The 17,978-nt window shown below is 40.8% G+C and overlaps 2 protein-coding genes across 2 annotated transcripts; both read right to left on the minus strand.

Moving 5' to 3' along the window:
• Nucleotides 1–3,269: 3,269 nt before the first annotated feature.
• Nucleotides 3,270–12,967, minus strand: fem1c (fem-1 homolog c). The gene is made up of 6 exons (XM_034234850.1): nt 11,610–12,967; nt 7,274–7,443; nt 6,968–7,156; nt 6,012–6,523; nt 5,445–5,621; nt 3,270–5,209 (listed from the first exon to the last, which is right to left on the minus strand). The coding sequence occupies exons 1-6, from the start codon at nt 12,151–12,153 to the stop codon at nt 4,945–4,947; spliced, it is 1,857 nt and encodes a 618-aa protein (XP_034090741.1). The 5' UTR covers nt 12,154–12,967; the 3' UTR covers nt 3,270–4,944.
• Nucleotides 12,968–13,340: 373 nt separating this feature from the next.
• On the minus strand, nt 13,341–17,380 carry tmed7 (transmembrane p24 trafficking protein 7). The gene is made up of 4 exons (XM_034234851.1): nt 17,268–17,380; nt 16,755–16,958; nt 15,911–16,156; nt 13,341–15,417 (listed from the first exon to the last, which is right to left on the minus strand). Exons 2-4 carry the CDS (start codon nt 16,911–16,913, stop codon nt 15,181–15,183), a joined length of 642 nt encoding a protein of 213 aa, XP_034090742.1. The 5' UTR covers nt 16,914–16,958; nt 17,268–17,380; the 3' UTR covers nt 13,341–15,180.
• Between the last annotated feature and the right edge of the window lie 598 nt (nt 17,381–17,978).

The following is a 17,978-nucleotide window of genomic DNA, read 5'->3' on the forward strand; positions in this document are numbered from 1 at the left end:
CTCAAGGGCCTAGAGGAATACAAATGAAGCGGAGTTCAGCGTGTATTCACATAAGGAACATTTGGGAACTGATTTGAACAACGGCGTATGTTAGGAATAGTTCATCCAAAGTACAGTAATCAGCAGCAAAACATTTAAGGAGACAGATGTTGACATATGAAAGCTAGCAGTTATTAATTCTTGGAAAGTCCAACAAAAATAAAGGTGAATTGTTAATATAACACAACACAACACAAACGTGGCAATCACAAGTTATATGTTTATCAAATGCCTTGCTTCGACCAACCGGAAGTCCAAAATTAGAATATTTTAGATTGTAATCCCCTAAAATTAAACTTGGATTGGAAATATGTTATAAACAGAGAATGGTGGACATGTTTTGATGATTACCAACTGCAATTATTACATGATTATAAAAGTTGTTCCCACATATAATCATTGGATTATACATTAATCAACTGGTTGTTTTATAACTTAATTCCGAAGGTGAATTAAGATAGAGAGGGCATGAAAGTTCAAGATAGAGAGGGCATGGAAGTTCATGAAGTTTACAAAGTTACAGCATCTTTGAAAAATATATGTTTCTTGGTATCAACATGACAAAAAATTGCCATCATGCTGTACAGACAGTAAAACTCATTATTGTAAACCCATGCAACTGCATAATTATCCAAAATGGTAAATAAAAAAAGACAGAATATACATTGTATAAACATTTTTACTCTGTAATGAACAGAATCCAAGAAAGTTTCTAAAACAAAAATGTTAAAAAATCTAAAGTACTGATTAAACCTTGTGAATGTATGCTATAATCTCCAATATATCTATATGTTTCCTATTGAGAAAGATGCATCTTCTTCTTCTTCTTCCGCATCATGTTCTTATATAAAGAGCACATTAAAATAAATCTTCTTTGGTTGGTTAGTTTTCACAGCTTTTTGTAAAAACGAAGGCTGGAGTTAACTTTTTGTTGTGCTGTGATCCAATACATGAATCCAGAAAAAAAAGCTGAAAATTCAACCTTAGAGCAGAATGAAGTCTGTGATGATGTCGTGGCTACCAAGGACAGAGAGAGAGCAGGACCGAAAAGGAGACGGAGTGAGGAGGTGGCAGACACAGAGCTGCAGACAATGACACACAGATAAAGGTTAAGCTGGGGAACAGATGTAATACATTAGGCACAATCGCTTTTCATTATAGTCTACCCAAATGCTCTCTGGCATTATTTTGACTTGTCTGTCATGTGATGAAACCTGAGATTGAGAGACAGATGTGAGCATGGGGAAAAGAAAAGCATTTGGTGATGGATGCTAGATCACCTGCAGGTATTCAGAGATGGAGGAGCATGCTTAATGTAGGACAGCTTTCCAACAGGGCATTCTGCAGCCCTAAATATAGACAGGACAGAAGTAGGCTGAGCTGAGAGCACTGCCAAAAAGGCCACGAAAAATAAGCCATAAAGCCGGTGAGTGAGGACTCGTACATTTAACTCTTGTGTTTCTTAACTTTGATAATTTATCAACATTAAGGCTCGTAAAGATCCCACTGCTGGTAATGGAAAATCATAAAGTATTCTATAAAGCATTATTACACCAATTAAATATAAATATGTTTATGTTACTGTATGTTATCGTACAGAGCGCTTGTACTCGGTTCGGGTTACAAACTCCACTCACATTAACCCAAAAACATTTCTTTTAGGATTTTGGAGCTGGATTACCAACTTCATGAGTAGGATTCATGGGCAACCCTCTGACTCACTACACCCCCTCCCTACTGAGCTGACCAGGGATTTTTCTAGAAAATCTGGCTTTCTAAACACCCACTCTTCCTTCTAACACTTATTTCAACAATATAAATGTCTCTTTCTGTGCTACTTTCAGCTGATACAGTTCCTAGTGACGTTCCTTATGCTAGGCTGCTATATTTGCAAGGTAATCCTGGGTGTGGCCATAATCTTCAAAACAGCTCAATGACACTCCTCAAAGTGGCCCTGCCTGTAAACAATTTTTCCTCAATAATCTTGTAAATATCCAGTGTAAACCTGTGTCTTTCAAAATGTGTTTAGCAGGTAGGCTAAGCATTTGGTAGTTATAGCCCTCTTTCTGTTATGTAAAAGTAACAATATGGTTCCTAGTAGTTTTGAAAAAATAACCTAAGCTTTGCTAAATCCTTGTAAACATAGATCACATAAAAAACATCTTCCCAAACCTGCTCTGTTCTACCTAAGCCATCCAGTAGAAGCACAGACACACATACCTACGGTAAAGGTGACTCATTAAGAACTTCCCACTCTGCACTTTAGTTCCTGGCAGTGACTCATAGGAGAACATACAGTAGGACAGGTGTCACATTTTTTCAGCTGCTGCTTTAAATGTGGAGGACACAAGAAGTGAGAACTGCTATATGAGAGTAGAAGGCAGTAGGGAAAATGTAACTTGTGAATTGGATCTAAAAAGAATGGGTTCTTTCTGAGCAAATGGTTCACTCTATCACCAAGTTTCATGACAAAAGGGCCTGTAGTTTATCCATAATTCTTCTGACAAGCAAATAACCTCCATGGTGGATGTCACCAAAACAAGCAATTGTGATGTTTGTGCAACCATTTTTAGTTTCTTGTTATACGACCAGAAGCAAACATCAGTTAGTAGCTATGTCCGAGTGGGTAAATAACCTCAGGCAACCTCTCAGTAAGGAAAACAGCTCGAGTTCTCTGCCAAGAACCCAGTTAGCAACAGTCGTTCTTGTATTGCTTCAAGCAACAACTACTGAACAAACAAGTCACAAATCAGCATGTTTTTATTTGGGACAGTTCATGGAAGAGACTGGATGAATAACATAACCCCTCCAGTAATGTCAAAGGTTTCCCTGGACACATTCCAGTCCAGTCTGAGGGTCCTCTCTTTACCCCCGGCTCAAGTGTCTGAAATGAGTACCGCTCAGTGACTGAGGTTAAAGTAGCTTCAGCAACTTGAAATACATTAGAAAAGACAACAGATACTGAAGCAGCTAACCCAACCTGTTAATATGAAATCATCTCTTGAGTTGGGGAGTTTTATATAGTACCCTTAAGACCGGATTTAAAGCAGCCCATTTCTTAATAAAATGTAGTTTTAGTGCCCTTTATCCTAATTAGGCCATAGGAAATTGGCACATAAAAAGGCTAAAATAGACACGATCCAATCAAACCTAAACATTTACTGGAATTCCCATCGGCAAAATCCCCACAAATAGACAGAATGACGAAAGAAAGACATTTGGACAAGGAGACAAGTGCAACATGGGTTTATTGTCAAACTGGTTATTAAGACATGAACTTGATTAATGCCATATCAAATCTTAAACTCCGCGGTAGTAAAGTGCAGATTCAAATGAAGTTGCCCTGGGAGTCCTCATTCATTTTCTATGTCTGGGATTGAACTGTCAGGTTAAATAGACTGCAATGTGAAATCCTATGAATTATGAAAAGCCCTTTTTTTCAACCCACACATCTAAAGCTAATGTGCAAACAAGATAATTCACAAAGCTTTACTATTCTGTACGTCAGGCGCCCTCCCACACATTTGTGTCTTCACTTCTTATGGAATTGGACGACGGTTGTACCAAATGAGAAGAACTCTCCCCGCTGTAGTCTAGTCCTCACAAAAGGTTTTCTGGAGTGATTGGTTGATATGCTGCTGCACATGCACAGTGGGCCAATGTTGGTATCCTACCTAGATTTGTTTTCTTTTTGATCACGATTTTTTTTAAAGAATGATGGCATTTAAAGGTCGGCCGTGTATGAACGTTAAGAGGTCACTTCTGGGTACAAGCCTGCACACTCCGGCCAGTTTGGCCACTGTGGTTTTTAGTGGCAGTCATGTGCATTATGGAATCTCCATGAGTGCCACTCCACCAAACTCTAGTCCTCAATCATTTGTGTAAGCTCAAAAACTCTGCATACAAGAAACACACTGCGTGGCACTCACACACATACAAAAAAACACGATCACTCAAATCCATTCACTCTTCTTACAACAGTCAGTACAATGGTGTTGCACCCCCCTTCTTTCTCTGGTGGAAGTAAGGGGATACTGAAAGAAACGGCAGCAATGAGGTAAACACAAAAACTCATGAGATATTGCACAGACAAGTGCCGGCACAGCATACAACAGTCTCTCTCCAACAGCCTAGCCTGTGCATAGGAAGAATAAAGCACTTATGGTGTTCGCAGACATTAAACCCTTCTTGTAAAGCTTTGTTATACACTAGTGACAAATGAGTCCAGGATCCACACCACTTGGCAGGTATCCAGAGTTACATGACAATAACTAAATGTAAAAGTACAAAAGAAAATAATGATGACTGAGGAAGGGTCCATGACTGTTGGCAACAGTGATGGGACAAACAAAAAATAACCTGAAGTCCCAGCATATGTAGAAACGCCTCAGTCTTTGCTTTGAGAAGAGAGAAGCAGGCAAAGTTGAGGCTGGGTTGGAACCAGCATGGAGAAAAATCTCTCAAGTTTCATTCAATAAATAGCATAGTGTAATATGCAAAAAAAAAAATCTTTTTTCTAAACCCCTTGCTTAAATCATCCGGAGATACAATTGTCCATGTCGCAAACAACTCGTAATACATCCCCACAGATCAGGCTGTGACCAGTCCGAGCCGCGGCTCCATGAGAGAGCAAGCGGAGGAACGGAGTAGTAAATCATTCCTCGGTTTACTCCGATCACTTCTCACTTTTATCCTGGTTGAATGAGGACATTTTGGTTGCACGCAAATCTTCCAAATTCATACTTTAAAAATGGTTTGAATTTGCAAACCTACAAAATGGTGTCTTTCAGCTCATCAAACAGGCCTTGAACTATAGTGCTCCTCAGTCTGTCAGCTCCATGTCATGTGATCACACCCCCTCCTGTTTTAATCCAACCATTCCCCTCCTCTTCTTCACCATCATCATTATCTGTGGAGCAAGACAAAGGCCTCTAGTTTCTCAGGGATGTTCCCCCGGTAACTGAGGCTGTGCTTGACGATGGCCCTGGCGGCTAGGCACTGAAGTGTGGTGTGGTTTATGGGCTGGATTATATTCCTGGAAAGCTCCTTCTCGTCCAGGAGGTCGCAGGCTGTCTGTTGGAAGGCGTTGGTGCTGTCAAAGTGAGTCCCGCAGGATATCAGCAGGTTCATGATGTCAGGATGGCCGTTGGATGCGGCTATGTGAAGTGGGCTGGTGGGTGGGAAAAGATAATAGATCCACTTAATCATTTTATAACAAAACATGTCATCAATGTTGTGGCATGGCATTTCACTGGTGGCTGTCATAATGGTGCAATTGAGGAGCATTTTAGGTATTTTCATTAACCCTTACTGTTGTTACTTTTGAACAGAAATATTAAAATAAACCTAAACCAGCCACGTCAAAGAACAATGAGAGCTGAAACTAAAGAAGAAGAAAAACCAACCTGTTGTCATCTTCATCGCGGCAGTCCACGTCTGCCCCACACTCGAGGAGGATGGAGGCGACAGTGAGGGAGGGGAACTTGCAGACGGGGTAGCGGCCCACACAGGTGGTGTTGCGGTCGACTGCCAGGTGTAGAGGGCTGTAGCCGTTCTTACCACACGGCTGGAGCTTCAGGAATCTGTACGATGTGGAAAGATGTCAACTTTACTGTCCAGAAACAAGGAGACAAAAAACTACAACCGTCAAGGTAACAGCATTAAGTGCAGGACTGTGACCCAACTGACGGTTTGATTAGTCAACTAATCAAACAGACAGGAAAATAAATGGCCAACCATTTAAAAAAAAATGTTATCTTTCAAGAAAAATAAAATGGAGACTAAGACTTCTATTTGCTGAAAAAAGGTAGGCAAGTGGCCCAACAGGTGCAAGTTAACCACTGCCAGCTAGAAATATAGGTTTTTCCACAAAACTACTATTATTTGTTTCGCTTCGACAACCGCACACTACAAGAGTACAGAGGAATTTTCCTCACTGAAGACAAATACAACTATTTAAATCAGAAACTCACTTATATATGGTTTCCTTCTTGAAGTGGTCCTGCTCTGCGGTACAGGGCACCTTCTCCAAAAGACAAATGAGGTGCAAGATGATTGACAGGGCCTTGCTGAGCTGTGCAGGGTCAGGAGGCATCGGACCATTTTGTTTAACTGCCCGCTCAATCTCCAACACACTCTTGGAAAGGATCCCCATCAAGTCCTCAAATGACACAGATGTCCCCAAGAGACCTTTGGCTCGGTCCTGCAGCATGAAGGAGAAGAGCTCAGCGAAGGACAGCAGGCTGGAGGCCGTCATGGGGCTCAGCGGGTCCAGGTTGCTCTGCTGCATGTCCAAAGCATACTTCCACAGATTGATACAACGCTCAAAGTTCCCAGAGTCCGCATAAACAGCCCCTCTGTACCGGATGTAGTAAGACGTGTCGGGGTGTTGTGGGCCGAGGATTCTTTCACGGATGAGCAGTGCCTGCATGCGCATCTCATCCGGATCAGATATAAGTCCGTCCAGCTCTTCTCCGTTTGTTACCTAGGAAGAGGATTACAAGATCAAGAAAAGGGAAGGGTGCAGCAATTAGGGCAATTCAGGATTTAGTACATGCGATAAATCATGCTTTTCAGAAGAAAATTGCATTAAGACCTGACACTGGACTGCTGCAGTAGGTTCTCTGTTTATTTAACTGAATTTATATCAGTATTTTATGGTTCATTAGTGCCTCAAAAACCTTATCTACACAGAAACAAGACCAAATGTCTGCTTTTCTTCACAGCGAATACAATCTGCTACCTTCATGCTTTTTTGTGCTACATCTTTGAAGCAGTCACCCTGCTTAACTCTGTGCTGCCTTCACCAAATTATGACCGCATCAGCATTAAAAAAAACAAAAAACAATTTAAGAGCATTAAATGCTATGCAGAATCCTTTTGGTGGCAGTGATTAATAAAAAAAATACTGGCTCATAATAGTGCTCACCTCTCTGGCATAGTCGTATGCCATGATCAGCTGCTTTGGTTCGGGTTTACAGACAATGCAGTGACTGTCGAGGTGCCTGAGGTCCATGGCTCTCTTCCAGTATTTTAAAGCTCCGAGCAGATCTCTCTTCTTGTCAACGAATGTGGCTCCCAAGAGCTCCAGGGCATCAATGCGCTCTGTTGGGCTCGTCTGCAGAAGGAAATAATTTGTTCTTTTTTTATATGGGTTTAAGACAAATATTCACTAGATTGAAAATATCATAGAAATATCCTCACAAACACATCTATGTCAACAAAAAACCCTGACCTGCTGGTGCATCGTCAGGTCGTCTACGATGTTAGTGTGCCCTGTGACGCTGGCGGAGAGCAGGGGCGTCATACCGTAGCCGTCCTGCTCCATGGACGCTCCAAACTGCAGCAACATCCGCATGATCTCCAGACTGCCCGACTCCGCACAGTCATGGAGCGCCGTGTTGCCTGTGAACAAGTGAACATTCATGGTGACCTGCTACAGAGGTAGTGAGTGCAAACAAGTCATGCAGATACATCTAATTGATGATGGTAGATCTGTTGCTAGATGACCATTAAAAACGTCCAGCCGAGCCACAGCCTTTTAATAATAATAATAATAAAGCAAAACTGTTTAATTGGGAATAGTTGGTCTGGCCATGAAATGTTATTAGATGAAAAAAATAAATAGCAAATGTATTGTTTTTACATAGAAATAGACAGTAATGACAAATACAGAAGAGCAGCTGTTCACCCCGCACATTGTCCTTTATCTTTATTCAAAATGGCTGTAAATCAGCTGATGTCAGGAGTATTGTGGAAGCTTGCCTCAAGTCATTTGTCTGTTTCATGCTCACTCACCGATGATTACCAGTTAAGGTGCGACTTGTCATGCGAACAGCATATACATGCGATTCTTAACACCCCTTTTTCAGATAGGAAATACAGGTCATGCTGTCGTGGAACTGCAGGAAGTACACCTGATGAATGGAAGCTTTGCAGTGGGGAGTAACGCTCAGCTGCTGCTCAAATGTGCAGGTGTAGAGTGAAAAAGCTTTGCTATGATGTATTGTTAGAGAATATGTACTTTCCTAATGCTGACTGTGCAATGTTTTAAACAATCTTATTGTTGTTTGCTTACACTTGGTGGATATGGTCTTTTTTTCTTCTTCAAACCAATATGATGGTGTATTGACAATGGCAGTATTCCTCAAATAAGATTAAAAACATGTCTTTGCCAAGTTTTGAAAACATGAAACTCATCAATTTTCTAAGTTGAAAGACAAAATAAATATGTATTGGGTATATCTTAAGGAACCCGATCCAACCAAGTTATGACAAACCGTCTGAATTTGGGTAGCTTTATATACAGAAACTCTAAACAGTAGACTCCCGCTGTAGTTTCCCTTAAAAGAAAAGTGTACATTTATTGCCCACTGACATCCTTTATGCATCCAGACAAACCCTTTTGAAGACACTTGAGTGCATACTTTACTAACAAGTGACATTAATGTAAAAGTTTATAAAGAAATAAGTGTAAACCTATCCTTGTCCTTCAAACTTGGTGACCTGGTGATCAAAGTCAATCATCAACCGAAAAAAACCTTGGGATTAAGCATTAGCAGAATGTTGTGAGTGGTGCTTATGATTCAATAGAGTTAAAAGAAAGAAAAACACACAGTAAAAGTCTTCAACTAAATATATTCAACAGACCTCATAACACTTTATGTCCATCCTTAACATATGATTTGAGTGTAACACTTGCATGTAGTCTCTCAATAGACTAAGTCTAATCCATTTTCAGGCAGACCAGACCACACAGGGCGAGTCAAGGATTAACCTTTAGATATTCTCAGGAGACTGACAAAACCACACTGATCAGAATCTTTTTTTAATCTTACTCACGACAAGACAATTTTAGGACAGCCACAAGGCAGGGTCTCCTTTGCTTTATCAGAGAGGATTAACATTGTAGAAAATATTTTGCGCCGGTTTTGGGTGGCTAGCTTTCAATTGATAACAAATAAAGGAATTCAGATTCGTCAATGTTTTTACATTTTTCAAAATATGAAATACTGTCCGCTACAGTGGATAATATCCCTTCATCAACAAGTTGACGTACATTTGCAACAATGGCTCTTTTGGAGATTCCTGAAAACCAGTTGCCAATAGTTCAGTAGGGCCTGGCTCATTTCATGGCATCTGCAGGCAGTGGCAAGTACTTCCGGCATCTGCCACAGAGGCCGCTACTCCGTGGCATCTGTGGCAAGTACTTCCGGCATATGCCACAACTTGCCGAGGCATCTGCCGCTGCTCAACGGGAGTTGCCACAAGATGCCAGAGTAAGAGAAGGTTTACGATAGCTGCCACTCGCCTTCCGTGGCAAATGCTGCTATTTAAACCCGTATTTATCGTGTAAAATGTCGCTGTTTAGGCATGACTTTATCGAACTGATCTGTACACAGGACTGATGTGCGATCTCTATTTTTCAAAAAGATGATACATTATCATTTCTATTCAATTTTACTTGGAGCATGGTTTGCTAAAATAAACAAATGTGCTATATTTATGATGAAATATTGGCGAGTGAGGGTTGCAACGCCCTTGGCAATTGTCGCTTCTTGAGGGGAGTTTCCACTGCTTGCTACGATAAACCAGGTGTATTATTACGAGTAAAGACAAATAATTAACATGCATGGTGTTATTAGATTTGGCTACAGAGGGAAGCTGTAACTGATTGCAGTTGCCACTGCTAGTGAGATGCTATGGTTTACTTTATAAATTAGGCAAAGGACTTATATTTGCCCCCATGCCTTCAGCAGCAGCAGGCCATTCACTTTGATTTTATCCCGTTATGAAATGTCATCATTTCGACAATAAAGAAATGCGACATAAACGTTATCTTGCACGTTTTATCGAACCATCTCCGTTTCTAACTTTCAATATATTTAAAAAGAGATCTCTCTCTCATCTGCGTGCGGGGGCGGGGCCTCACAGACATGCTGCTGCGCTGTGCACACAGTTCTGCCGGCAATGAATATTAGGATACATTTTGTGAGGAAACTTTTCCAACAATAATTCCAATAAGTATTCACTTCAGGTTTACGAAAGTAACTGTATTCGGATTAGTTGTTTTTCAAATGTAACTCGAGCTGAATACAGTTAGGCTACTTGATTTTTGTATTCTGATTACCTAACGCCGTTACATGTATTCAGTTACAACCCAACCCTGTGCACAGATCATCAGTCCTGTGTACAGATCAGTTCGATAAAGTCATGCCTAAACAGCGACATTTTACACGATAAATATGGGTTTAAATAGCAGCATTTGCCACGGAAGGCGAGTGGCAGCTACCGTAAACCTTCTCTTACTCTGGCATCTTGTGGCAACTCCCGTTGAGCAGCGGCAGATGCCTCGGCAAGTTGTGGCATCTGTGGCATATGCCGGAAGTACTTGCCACTGCCTGCAGATGCCACGAAATGCGCTTGCTGTCTCCAATAGTTTTGACGCCTTGTCCACTTTGCTTGTCAGGATGAAATTCACAAAAAAAAAAACTGGTAATCCAGAAATGTAGGAATTTCTTCCAAAACAAGCTATTCATCTAAATACTCATTATGCTCTTCCAAAAGGAGCCGTACGCCCAAGTGAGGACAGTACAACAGGTGTTGGGCTACAGGAATTGTATAAACTAAGTGTTTTTTGTCTGAGAGGAAGAGAGCCAGCTGACCACAGAACTTTTAGCAGTTCATATCAGATGTGAGCCTGGCATCCTCACTATGTTCTTTCTTGCTGGCTCGTCTCTCTCTCTCTCTCCACACACACACACACACACACACACACACACACACACACACACACACACACACACACACACACACACACACACACACACACACACACACACACACACACACACACACACACACACACACACACACACACACACACACACACACACACACACACAGTCGGGATAACTTAGTGACTCCACTTTGTTTTTTTTTTGTCTGACAGCAATAAATTCAGTGCCAACCACATATAAGCAAACACGATTCTGACCCATCAAATGTGCACAAACCAATATGGATTGTTGATTATTTTTCCCACCATGAAAACGGGTTAGTCTTTGTACACATCGACAGTAATAGAACAAAATGCAGGATATCACTAACGCTTCACTGTAAGTAATCCTGTGGACTCTTATTTCATAAAACACAATAGCCATAAATACAGATGGACAGTTGTTTGCATATTCACAAAACCCTTCCAATAAAAGAGTTCCATTACACACCCAAAGAAAAGCTGACGTAGTTATCAAAATAATTTTCCATTGTGAAACCAGTTCATGTTATTTTGTTGAGTCATCATTTGTGTTCACTTGTAATGTATGAGTGCATTTAGCCTGTTTACAATATGATCAGGGTTTCTTTATTTGAAATGGCTGCTATGAGAGAATGACATACCTTTATCATCTAATGTGCCATCATATGTCTGGAAACACTTACTGTGGAATAGGTGATTCAAACTACAGTAGAGCCCTGAAAATGCATCTACCCACCCTCAGTGTCTTTTCTCAGAATTAAATGAGACAACTTAACTTTTTTATGCTAAATTATCTGTGCTACCCTCTCACCTTTGACACTCTTCCTGTTGACATCTGCTCCTCTCTCCAGCAGGTACTGAGCTATCTCCTTGTGTCCTTTGTAGCAGGAAATCATTAGACACGTGTGGCCGTGTCTGTTGGCCACCTCCAGGTCAGCTTTGTGCTCCACCAGGTATTTCACAATGTCCAAGTGACCGTCGAAGCAGGCTGCCCTCAGGGGTGTAGAGTTGGTCAGGGTGGTGCTGTTGACAGAAGCTCCGTGGCCCAACAGGGACTGGACCACCTTCAGGTGACCAGCGGCCGAGGCGGCCCAGAGAGGGGGCGCTCCCTCGATGGTCTCCCCGTCAAAGTTCACGGACCCCCCGACCTCCACAGGAGCGCTGCAGCACTCCAGCAGGTACTCTACCAAGTCCAGGTGGCCGTACCGTGAGGCCATGAGCAGCGGGGTGGCCCCGTTTGTTTTATCGCCCATCAACTTAGTAACCTCGTGTCCATCTTTGTTCTCCAACAGTTTCTGAAGCAGCCGGAGCTTACCGTCCCTGGCTGCGTTAAATACTGCCGTCTTTAAATCCATTTCTGAGGGTTAGTGTCACAGTGCAATAAAAAGGTAGCGATGTCCGTGACACAATGGGTCAACGATACCTCGAGGTGTAGCGCCTGTTGACAGGTGGAGCTGGGGACCCTTTGTTTACAACAAGCTATGAATCACTAGCCAACAGTAAACCAGCTGACGCGTTTTAGTTTTTTTAAAAGCCCACAGAAATGTGTGACTTGTATTAATTCCGGCTTTAAAAAAGGTCATCACCACTATGTGAATATGTTAAACATATGAATAACTCAGAGTTTCAGGCGACCCTTGGTCCAGTAATACATTTGTCGCCGAGTTAGCAAGGTGGCTAGTCAACTTCCTTGATCAATTTAGCGACTAGCTTCCATTAGCTGATATACTTTACACCTCTTTATTGAACGTTAAACCGATATTCGTCCACTGACATGTCTTCCCCTCCGATAACCTCGCCTCGCTTAGGTATACTTTCTGCGCTTGTCATTGTTTCACAACCCACGCCTGTTATTTATATTAGCTTCCCGAGGGCCGAAATATTAAAAAATCCTCCCCCACCCGTAATGCCGTGCTTCTGTTAGCTTAGCCTGGAAAAGACGGTCGTTCTTCGGCCAATCACTCGGGGGATTTCCCCGGAGTCCTAGCCGTGTTTCTTTTCAAACTGTCGAGAAACAAGCGAGACGTTACCCGCGAAACACCGTCGTCTACGGAGCCACTCGGCAAGCTGGCACGACTATAATCTCAGTGGAGGGGAAGGTAAATAGGGAAGGCTATCCACCCACGGCTGGACCGGATGATCACGACTCAGTTTCCGACAATTTGCAAACCCAACGCAGTCTTTTTTCTTGACTAGCGTAAATGATTGAAATGTTTGACCACCAATCACAGAGCAGGAACACTGTGACGTAGTCGATAAAAAACAACAAAGGCGATTGCTGCTATTCATGATTAGGGACTTTTTAAAGATATAAATAATATGTAAAGGTAACTAAACAACAAACAAAAACCGGTAGAATATATAATATGTATCTGATAGATTAAGAGATATTTCTTAATGTTGTATAGGTGCACAGCTCACTGTGAAGGCTTTGGTTATATCTCTCCCTACAGGACAAGAGAAGCATGACAAGATGTTTCCAAAACCTTCATCCACATTGAAAAGCGATTTTATTGCTGAATATTAAATAAAAGCATTCAACGACATTTGAAAAGAAAGTTTATTCAGCCATCCCAACTAGCATAAGCTTCCAGAATGATTTACAAAAGATGTTGTGTTCAAGATGAGCCGTTACAGTGCATACACCTTCAAATGAAACGCCAGCACTGCAACACCTACCACAACAGACAATTAACATTTGATGGGAGCACACTAAAAAAGCACAAAAAGATCAATAATAAATCAATAGAATACAATTGTATAGTTGTTTTGAGCATCAGTTCTGACAGTTTAACAAGACTTGTAGCACTATCTGAAGTGTTGCGTTTTTTGGTTTCTTTCAGTGGTTTAGATTTTAAAGTCTGTCTTTGTCAAATATAAAGTATCATAAAGGTCATATTGATCTCACATTACAACAGTGATGATTTGGATTTGCCAGGAGATGTTTTGAACTTGTCTACTTTGCAGGTGGAGTTTAAAATGAATCAATTTACTCAGATATTTAATGTTTCCTTCAGGCCTTCATGCCACTGGCTGAGAGCTGCCAGATGTTGTGTTTAAGTCGTGGATAAAAGAATGACCCACCGACTTTCCCATGATTCCTGGCTTAAGCCACACTAGATGTAACTAAGCCTCTATTTACTACACCACCTGCAGGACTTTCTGCAGGCTCAAAGTTTCAGATCCAGACCCGATCATAGATTTAACGTATTAAGTATTTTTCATCATATATAGAAGCAATATTTTGCAGAACAACTTTAATTTATAATGGAGAGGAAAATTAGCCTACATTACAAATGAGTTGTTACACTTGAAACAGCAAAGGCAAAACTATATAAAGGACATTGCAGAGGAACCAGCGAAAGACACATTTGTTATAACAAGTTGCTGTACTTGAAATTGCTGGCATTGCCACTTAACACACAAAATGTGTCCTTTCAAAACAAAATTCTAAAATCTGTTATTTCTTTTTCACCTTCCACAGTCACAAAGACAATTATAACATTTGCAGTAGAGCATTCACCGAGATGTGTTCAAATTGAAACATGCCTTTACCTAAATGTGTAATCAAGCAAATAGTATATCCAAAATTAAAAAAACAATAAATATTTTTTTTTGTTTAAAAATTGAGTCTGCAGTTATTTAGGAGAAATTATATGTATCTTTAAATTCAATCCTCTGGCCCAAATACAAACTCTTTCAAACTCGTATCAAAATAAAAAGACGGCTATAATCTATACAACATACACCAACTCATCTTAAATGACAAAGATGATAAAACAACACAATATCTACTGTTTCTAACTCAACACAGTGAGGTTTAATAAAGAAAGAAGCAACATTTTCTTCAAAACCAAATGCAACCTTTATGGGGAAACACTCTTTGCCATGCCAGTGTGGTTTAAGAAACCTATTGCTCTGCACATAAGGAAATATACAGTCACAACCCTTACATTATGAGTAGGTTTAGTCACATATTCAACCCTCTTGGTAAATTCAGTGCACACTTTTTGCTGAAAGAGGAAATAGACAAGGTGTGGAGAATTTGAGATGCCAGGGGTAGAAAGACAAATTAAATTAAAACGCATTTCTAAAGTTTACTTCAACTATAGGACCTTAAACTGCCTCCAATGCAGATCATTGCAATCCTTTTTTTCAGGTTCTCTATTTTTACCCCTCAAATACCATTTAGCTTAAGACTCGTTTGCATAACATTTGTAAGGATACCAGTGCTGAATCAGGATGACATGTCAGATTGTACGACTTGGCAGTTTGATATGATCTAATTTCAGATCAGCACTGATATTCAGACCTACTCTATGCACGCTAGCCAATGAACAGACAAAAAAAATGCTGTATCAGATCCCAGTGCTCAGAGACTGTTACGATCCTACGCGTGTTGTAGTGGTTTTCCTGTCAGAGAAGAAGCTTCTCAGCAGCACCACCTGACTGATGCTGACCACCAGAAGGATAAGGGCCTCTCCGATGGACCAGAAAGCCACACGGGTGTTCAGGTCCTCTGCCCGACTGCGTCCCTGGGCCTCACGGAGGCGGAAGTGAGTCTGGTAGTCAATGACCGACTTTAGGGCCTCATGGATAGACACACAGGCTGATTCCATCTGCACAGGGTAAAGAAAAAGCCAAGCCGCCCATTAGATATATTGACTGTTACAAGAACATTCTAACTTTGATTCACAAACTAGAAGGACCTTTGTGAGCAAAAAGTGTTCAAATATACTCAAACTTCTAAAATGAGGAGACATAAGTGAATGTTAGTCAGACAATCTGACCCCATAACCATCACCTGTAGGAATAAAAAGCAAGTGTCTAACTAGTTTATGGATATAAAATAATTAGTTTACTACCAGAACGTTTTTAGTAGGTTTGGCTTGTCAGTTTAAAATGGTATGGAGCTTGGCTGCGAATTTGCAGACAACACAAAACTACATGCAGATAGATACCAAAAAAGGTGTTTTACTAATTAAACCAACAGTAGAGTGAAAGAGATGTTGAAGGTGTATCATTTTTCACTAAACCACATGCCGTTTAGATATTAGTCTTTTTTTTCTTGGTCAGATAAAATAAATGTTCATATATACCGACAGAGCTTACCTGAGTGAGAGCAGTGACCCTGTTCTCATTGGGGAAGAGTGGAGGGTCATCGCCGACCTGGAAGTCAAAGTAAACGGTCTTGTGTGTGAAAGTGGAGAATTCGTTGCTGAAACAGAACTTGTAGGTTCCGTTCTTGGCTGCGGTGAAGGTAAAGCTATCATATTGCTTCTTCATCTCCTTGTAGAGTGTAGTGCCTTCTGGGTCTTCCAAACGACAGTCCACATCATAATGGCCGCCTGTTACCACCTGGGAAAACATAAAGACATCTATTTATATACCCCTTCTGAGTTTGTTTCAATATCGTACTATCTAAGTTGATAAAGTGTATTAGTTTTGTTTCTGTATGTCCGTGTTGCCTGTTCTCTTTCCAGTTTACATGGTGGAGAGGAGGTCCGTCTTTAGCTGTTGGGGACACCTGGAAGCTGCTTAAGATCTTCCAGGATTCATCTTTTTCATATATTCAAATTCTATACATCATTTGTTTATTGTATGGATTGTCTACTTGCACTTTATTAACGTTGTTTATTCTGTACATATCATATCTACTGCACGTCACAATCGAGGGTCTAAAAGTAGAGAATATCGTATGGTGTACAGATGATAAAAAACCCTTCGAGCAAATGTGTGATCTTAGGATATGTAATAATACTGACTTGACTACATTAATAAACACAATTATTGAAAACAGACAAAAGATAGTGTGTTAAAAACAGATTTTTTAAAGGTGTGTTGTTTTTACTTGCTTACCACATTGTCATCAGTCAGAGAACTGCTGATATAACGCTGTTGATCAGGAAATTAATCAATATTTCAAATATAGGAACTTCTCATTAGACCCACGCACCTGAAACTCAAGTGTACACTTGGTGCCGATGGTGATGTCCTCGTAGAAACACTGCTTGGCGTTGTCTGGCAGCTCGAAAGTTAGCTCGGAGCCCAGCACCCACACACAGAGAAGCTGGGCCGACAGCACCTGCAATACCAGCCGAAACGATCCGTACATCCTGAAGACCGATAGCCAAGATTCAAAGCAAAAACCTGAGCAAACCTGCCGGAATAGACCATAACAGACAACAAACTAAAATCAATACCAAGGGAGGAAATAAGGCAAAAGTAGTGACAAAGCAAACCCGGACATTGGTATTAGCGACAAGTTGTTAGCTTAAAGCTAACGCTAACTAGCTAGCTGGGTGGCCTTTGTATAATAAAGAGAGAGAAAGCCTCTCAGAATTTTTAACAATTTATTATTGCGTATTTCTGTATTACTGGCGCATTCCTGATCATTGAAGCCAAAGTAAATTCAAAGATAAGCATTTCTTGATTCATTATTTTGCCTCAATCAGCATTAGCTACTCACCTCAAAATGCTCACCCGGATGCAACTAATGCTAAGTAACGTATCACAAACGTGACACGTCATTGGCTGTCAACTGTGAAAGCCCGCCCTCTGCGCACTCTCATTGGTCAATAGTACACTCCAACGTGGCTGCTGCGAAACAGGGTTTGGTTAAATACAAATTTACTGTATGTATGCAATTAAAATTGTCTCATTTTATGCAGTTAACTCTCGAGATGCCGTGACTTTACTAATAAGGCTCGCTTGTTGCAAAATATATTTTATCACCAACATCCACTACAACAAAATCCGCTCATAGAAGTCCAGAATAACAAATAGAGTTTGATGTAGCCTTTAGTGATGAAACCATTTATTGGCATTGACCAAGATTATGTAAGCGGTTCTGCTCTCAGAGGGTTGTTTTGTATTAATGTGTTTTCTCTATCAAATGTGAAAACACTTTCAACAATGTCCACTACAATATCACCAATAAATGTCAGAAGAGAGAGTCAGGTACTATTCATTTAATGAATTGTTGGGTTTTGTATGCACTTGTATTTGAGCTATTCATGGGTGTACGTTTGTATATTGTTGGTGAGTCCCTAACCTAAGACTGTCCATGCATTAGAGTCAGTGTACAATAACATGGGTTTTCTTGGATGTAGAAGATACTGATGATATTAGCCACGGCGGGAAGTGTGTGGTGCAGTTACATTAACCGTTAGAGTGATTG

The sequence above is a fragment of the Gymnodraco acuticeps genome, unplaced genomic scaffold (genome assembly GCF_902827175.1).
Source record: "Gymnodraco acuticeps unplaced genomic scaffold, fGymAcu1.1, whole genome shotgun sequence".
NCBI lineage: Eukaryota > Metazoa > Chordata > Actinopteri > Perciformes > Bathydraconidae > Gymnodraco > Gymnodraco acuticeps.

Bases quoted from the DNA above. Each gene is read 5' to 3' on its own strand.
- fem1c (XM_034234850.1), bottom strand. From the start codon at position 12,153: ATGGATTTAAAGACGGCAGTATTTAACGCAGCCAGGGACGGTAAGCTC. The intron at 7,157-7,273 runs GTCAGGGTTTTT...TTCCTTCTGCAG, and splicing joins ACCTGACGATGCACCAGCAG to ACGAGCCCAACAGAGCGCAT. The intron at 5,210-5,444 runs GTTGGTTTTTCT...CCCACCCACCAG, and splicing joins CGCGATGAAGATGACAACAG to CCCACTTCACATAGCCGCAT.
- tmed7 (XM_034234851.1), bottom strand. From the start codon at position 16,913: ATGTACGGATCGTTTCGGCTGGTATTGCAGGTGCTGTCGGCCCAGCTT. The intron at 16,157-16,754 runs GTGCGTGGGTCT...ATGTTTTCCCAG, and splicing joins AGTGTACACTTGAGTTTCAG to GTGGTAACAGGCGGCCATTA. The intron at 15,418-15,910 runs GTAAGCTCTGTC...TACCCTGTGCAG, and splicing joins GGGTCACTGCTCTCACTCAG to ATGGAATCAGCCTGTGTGTC.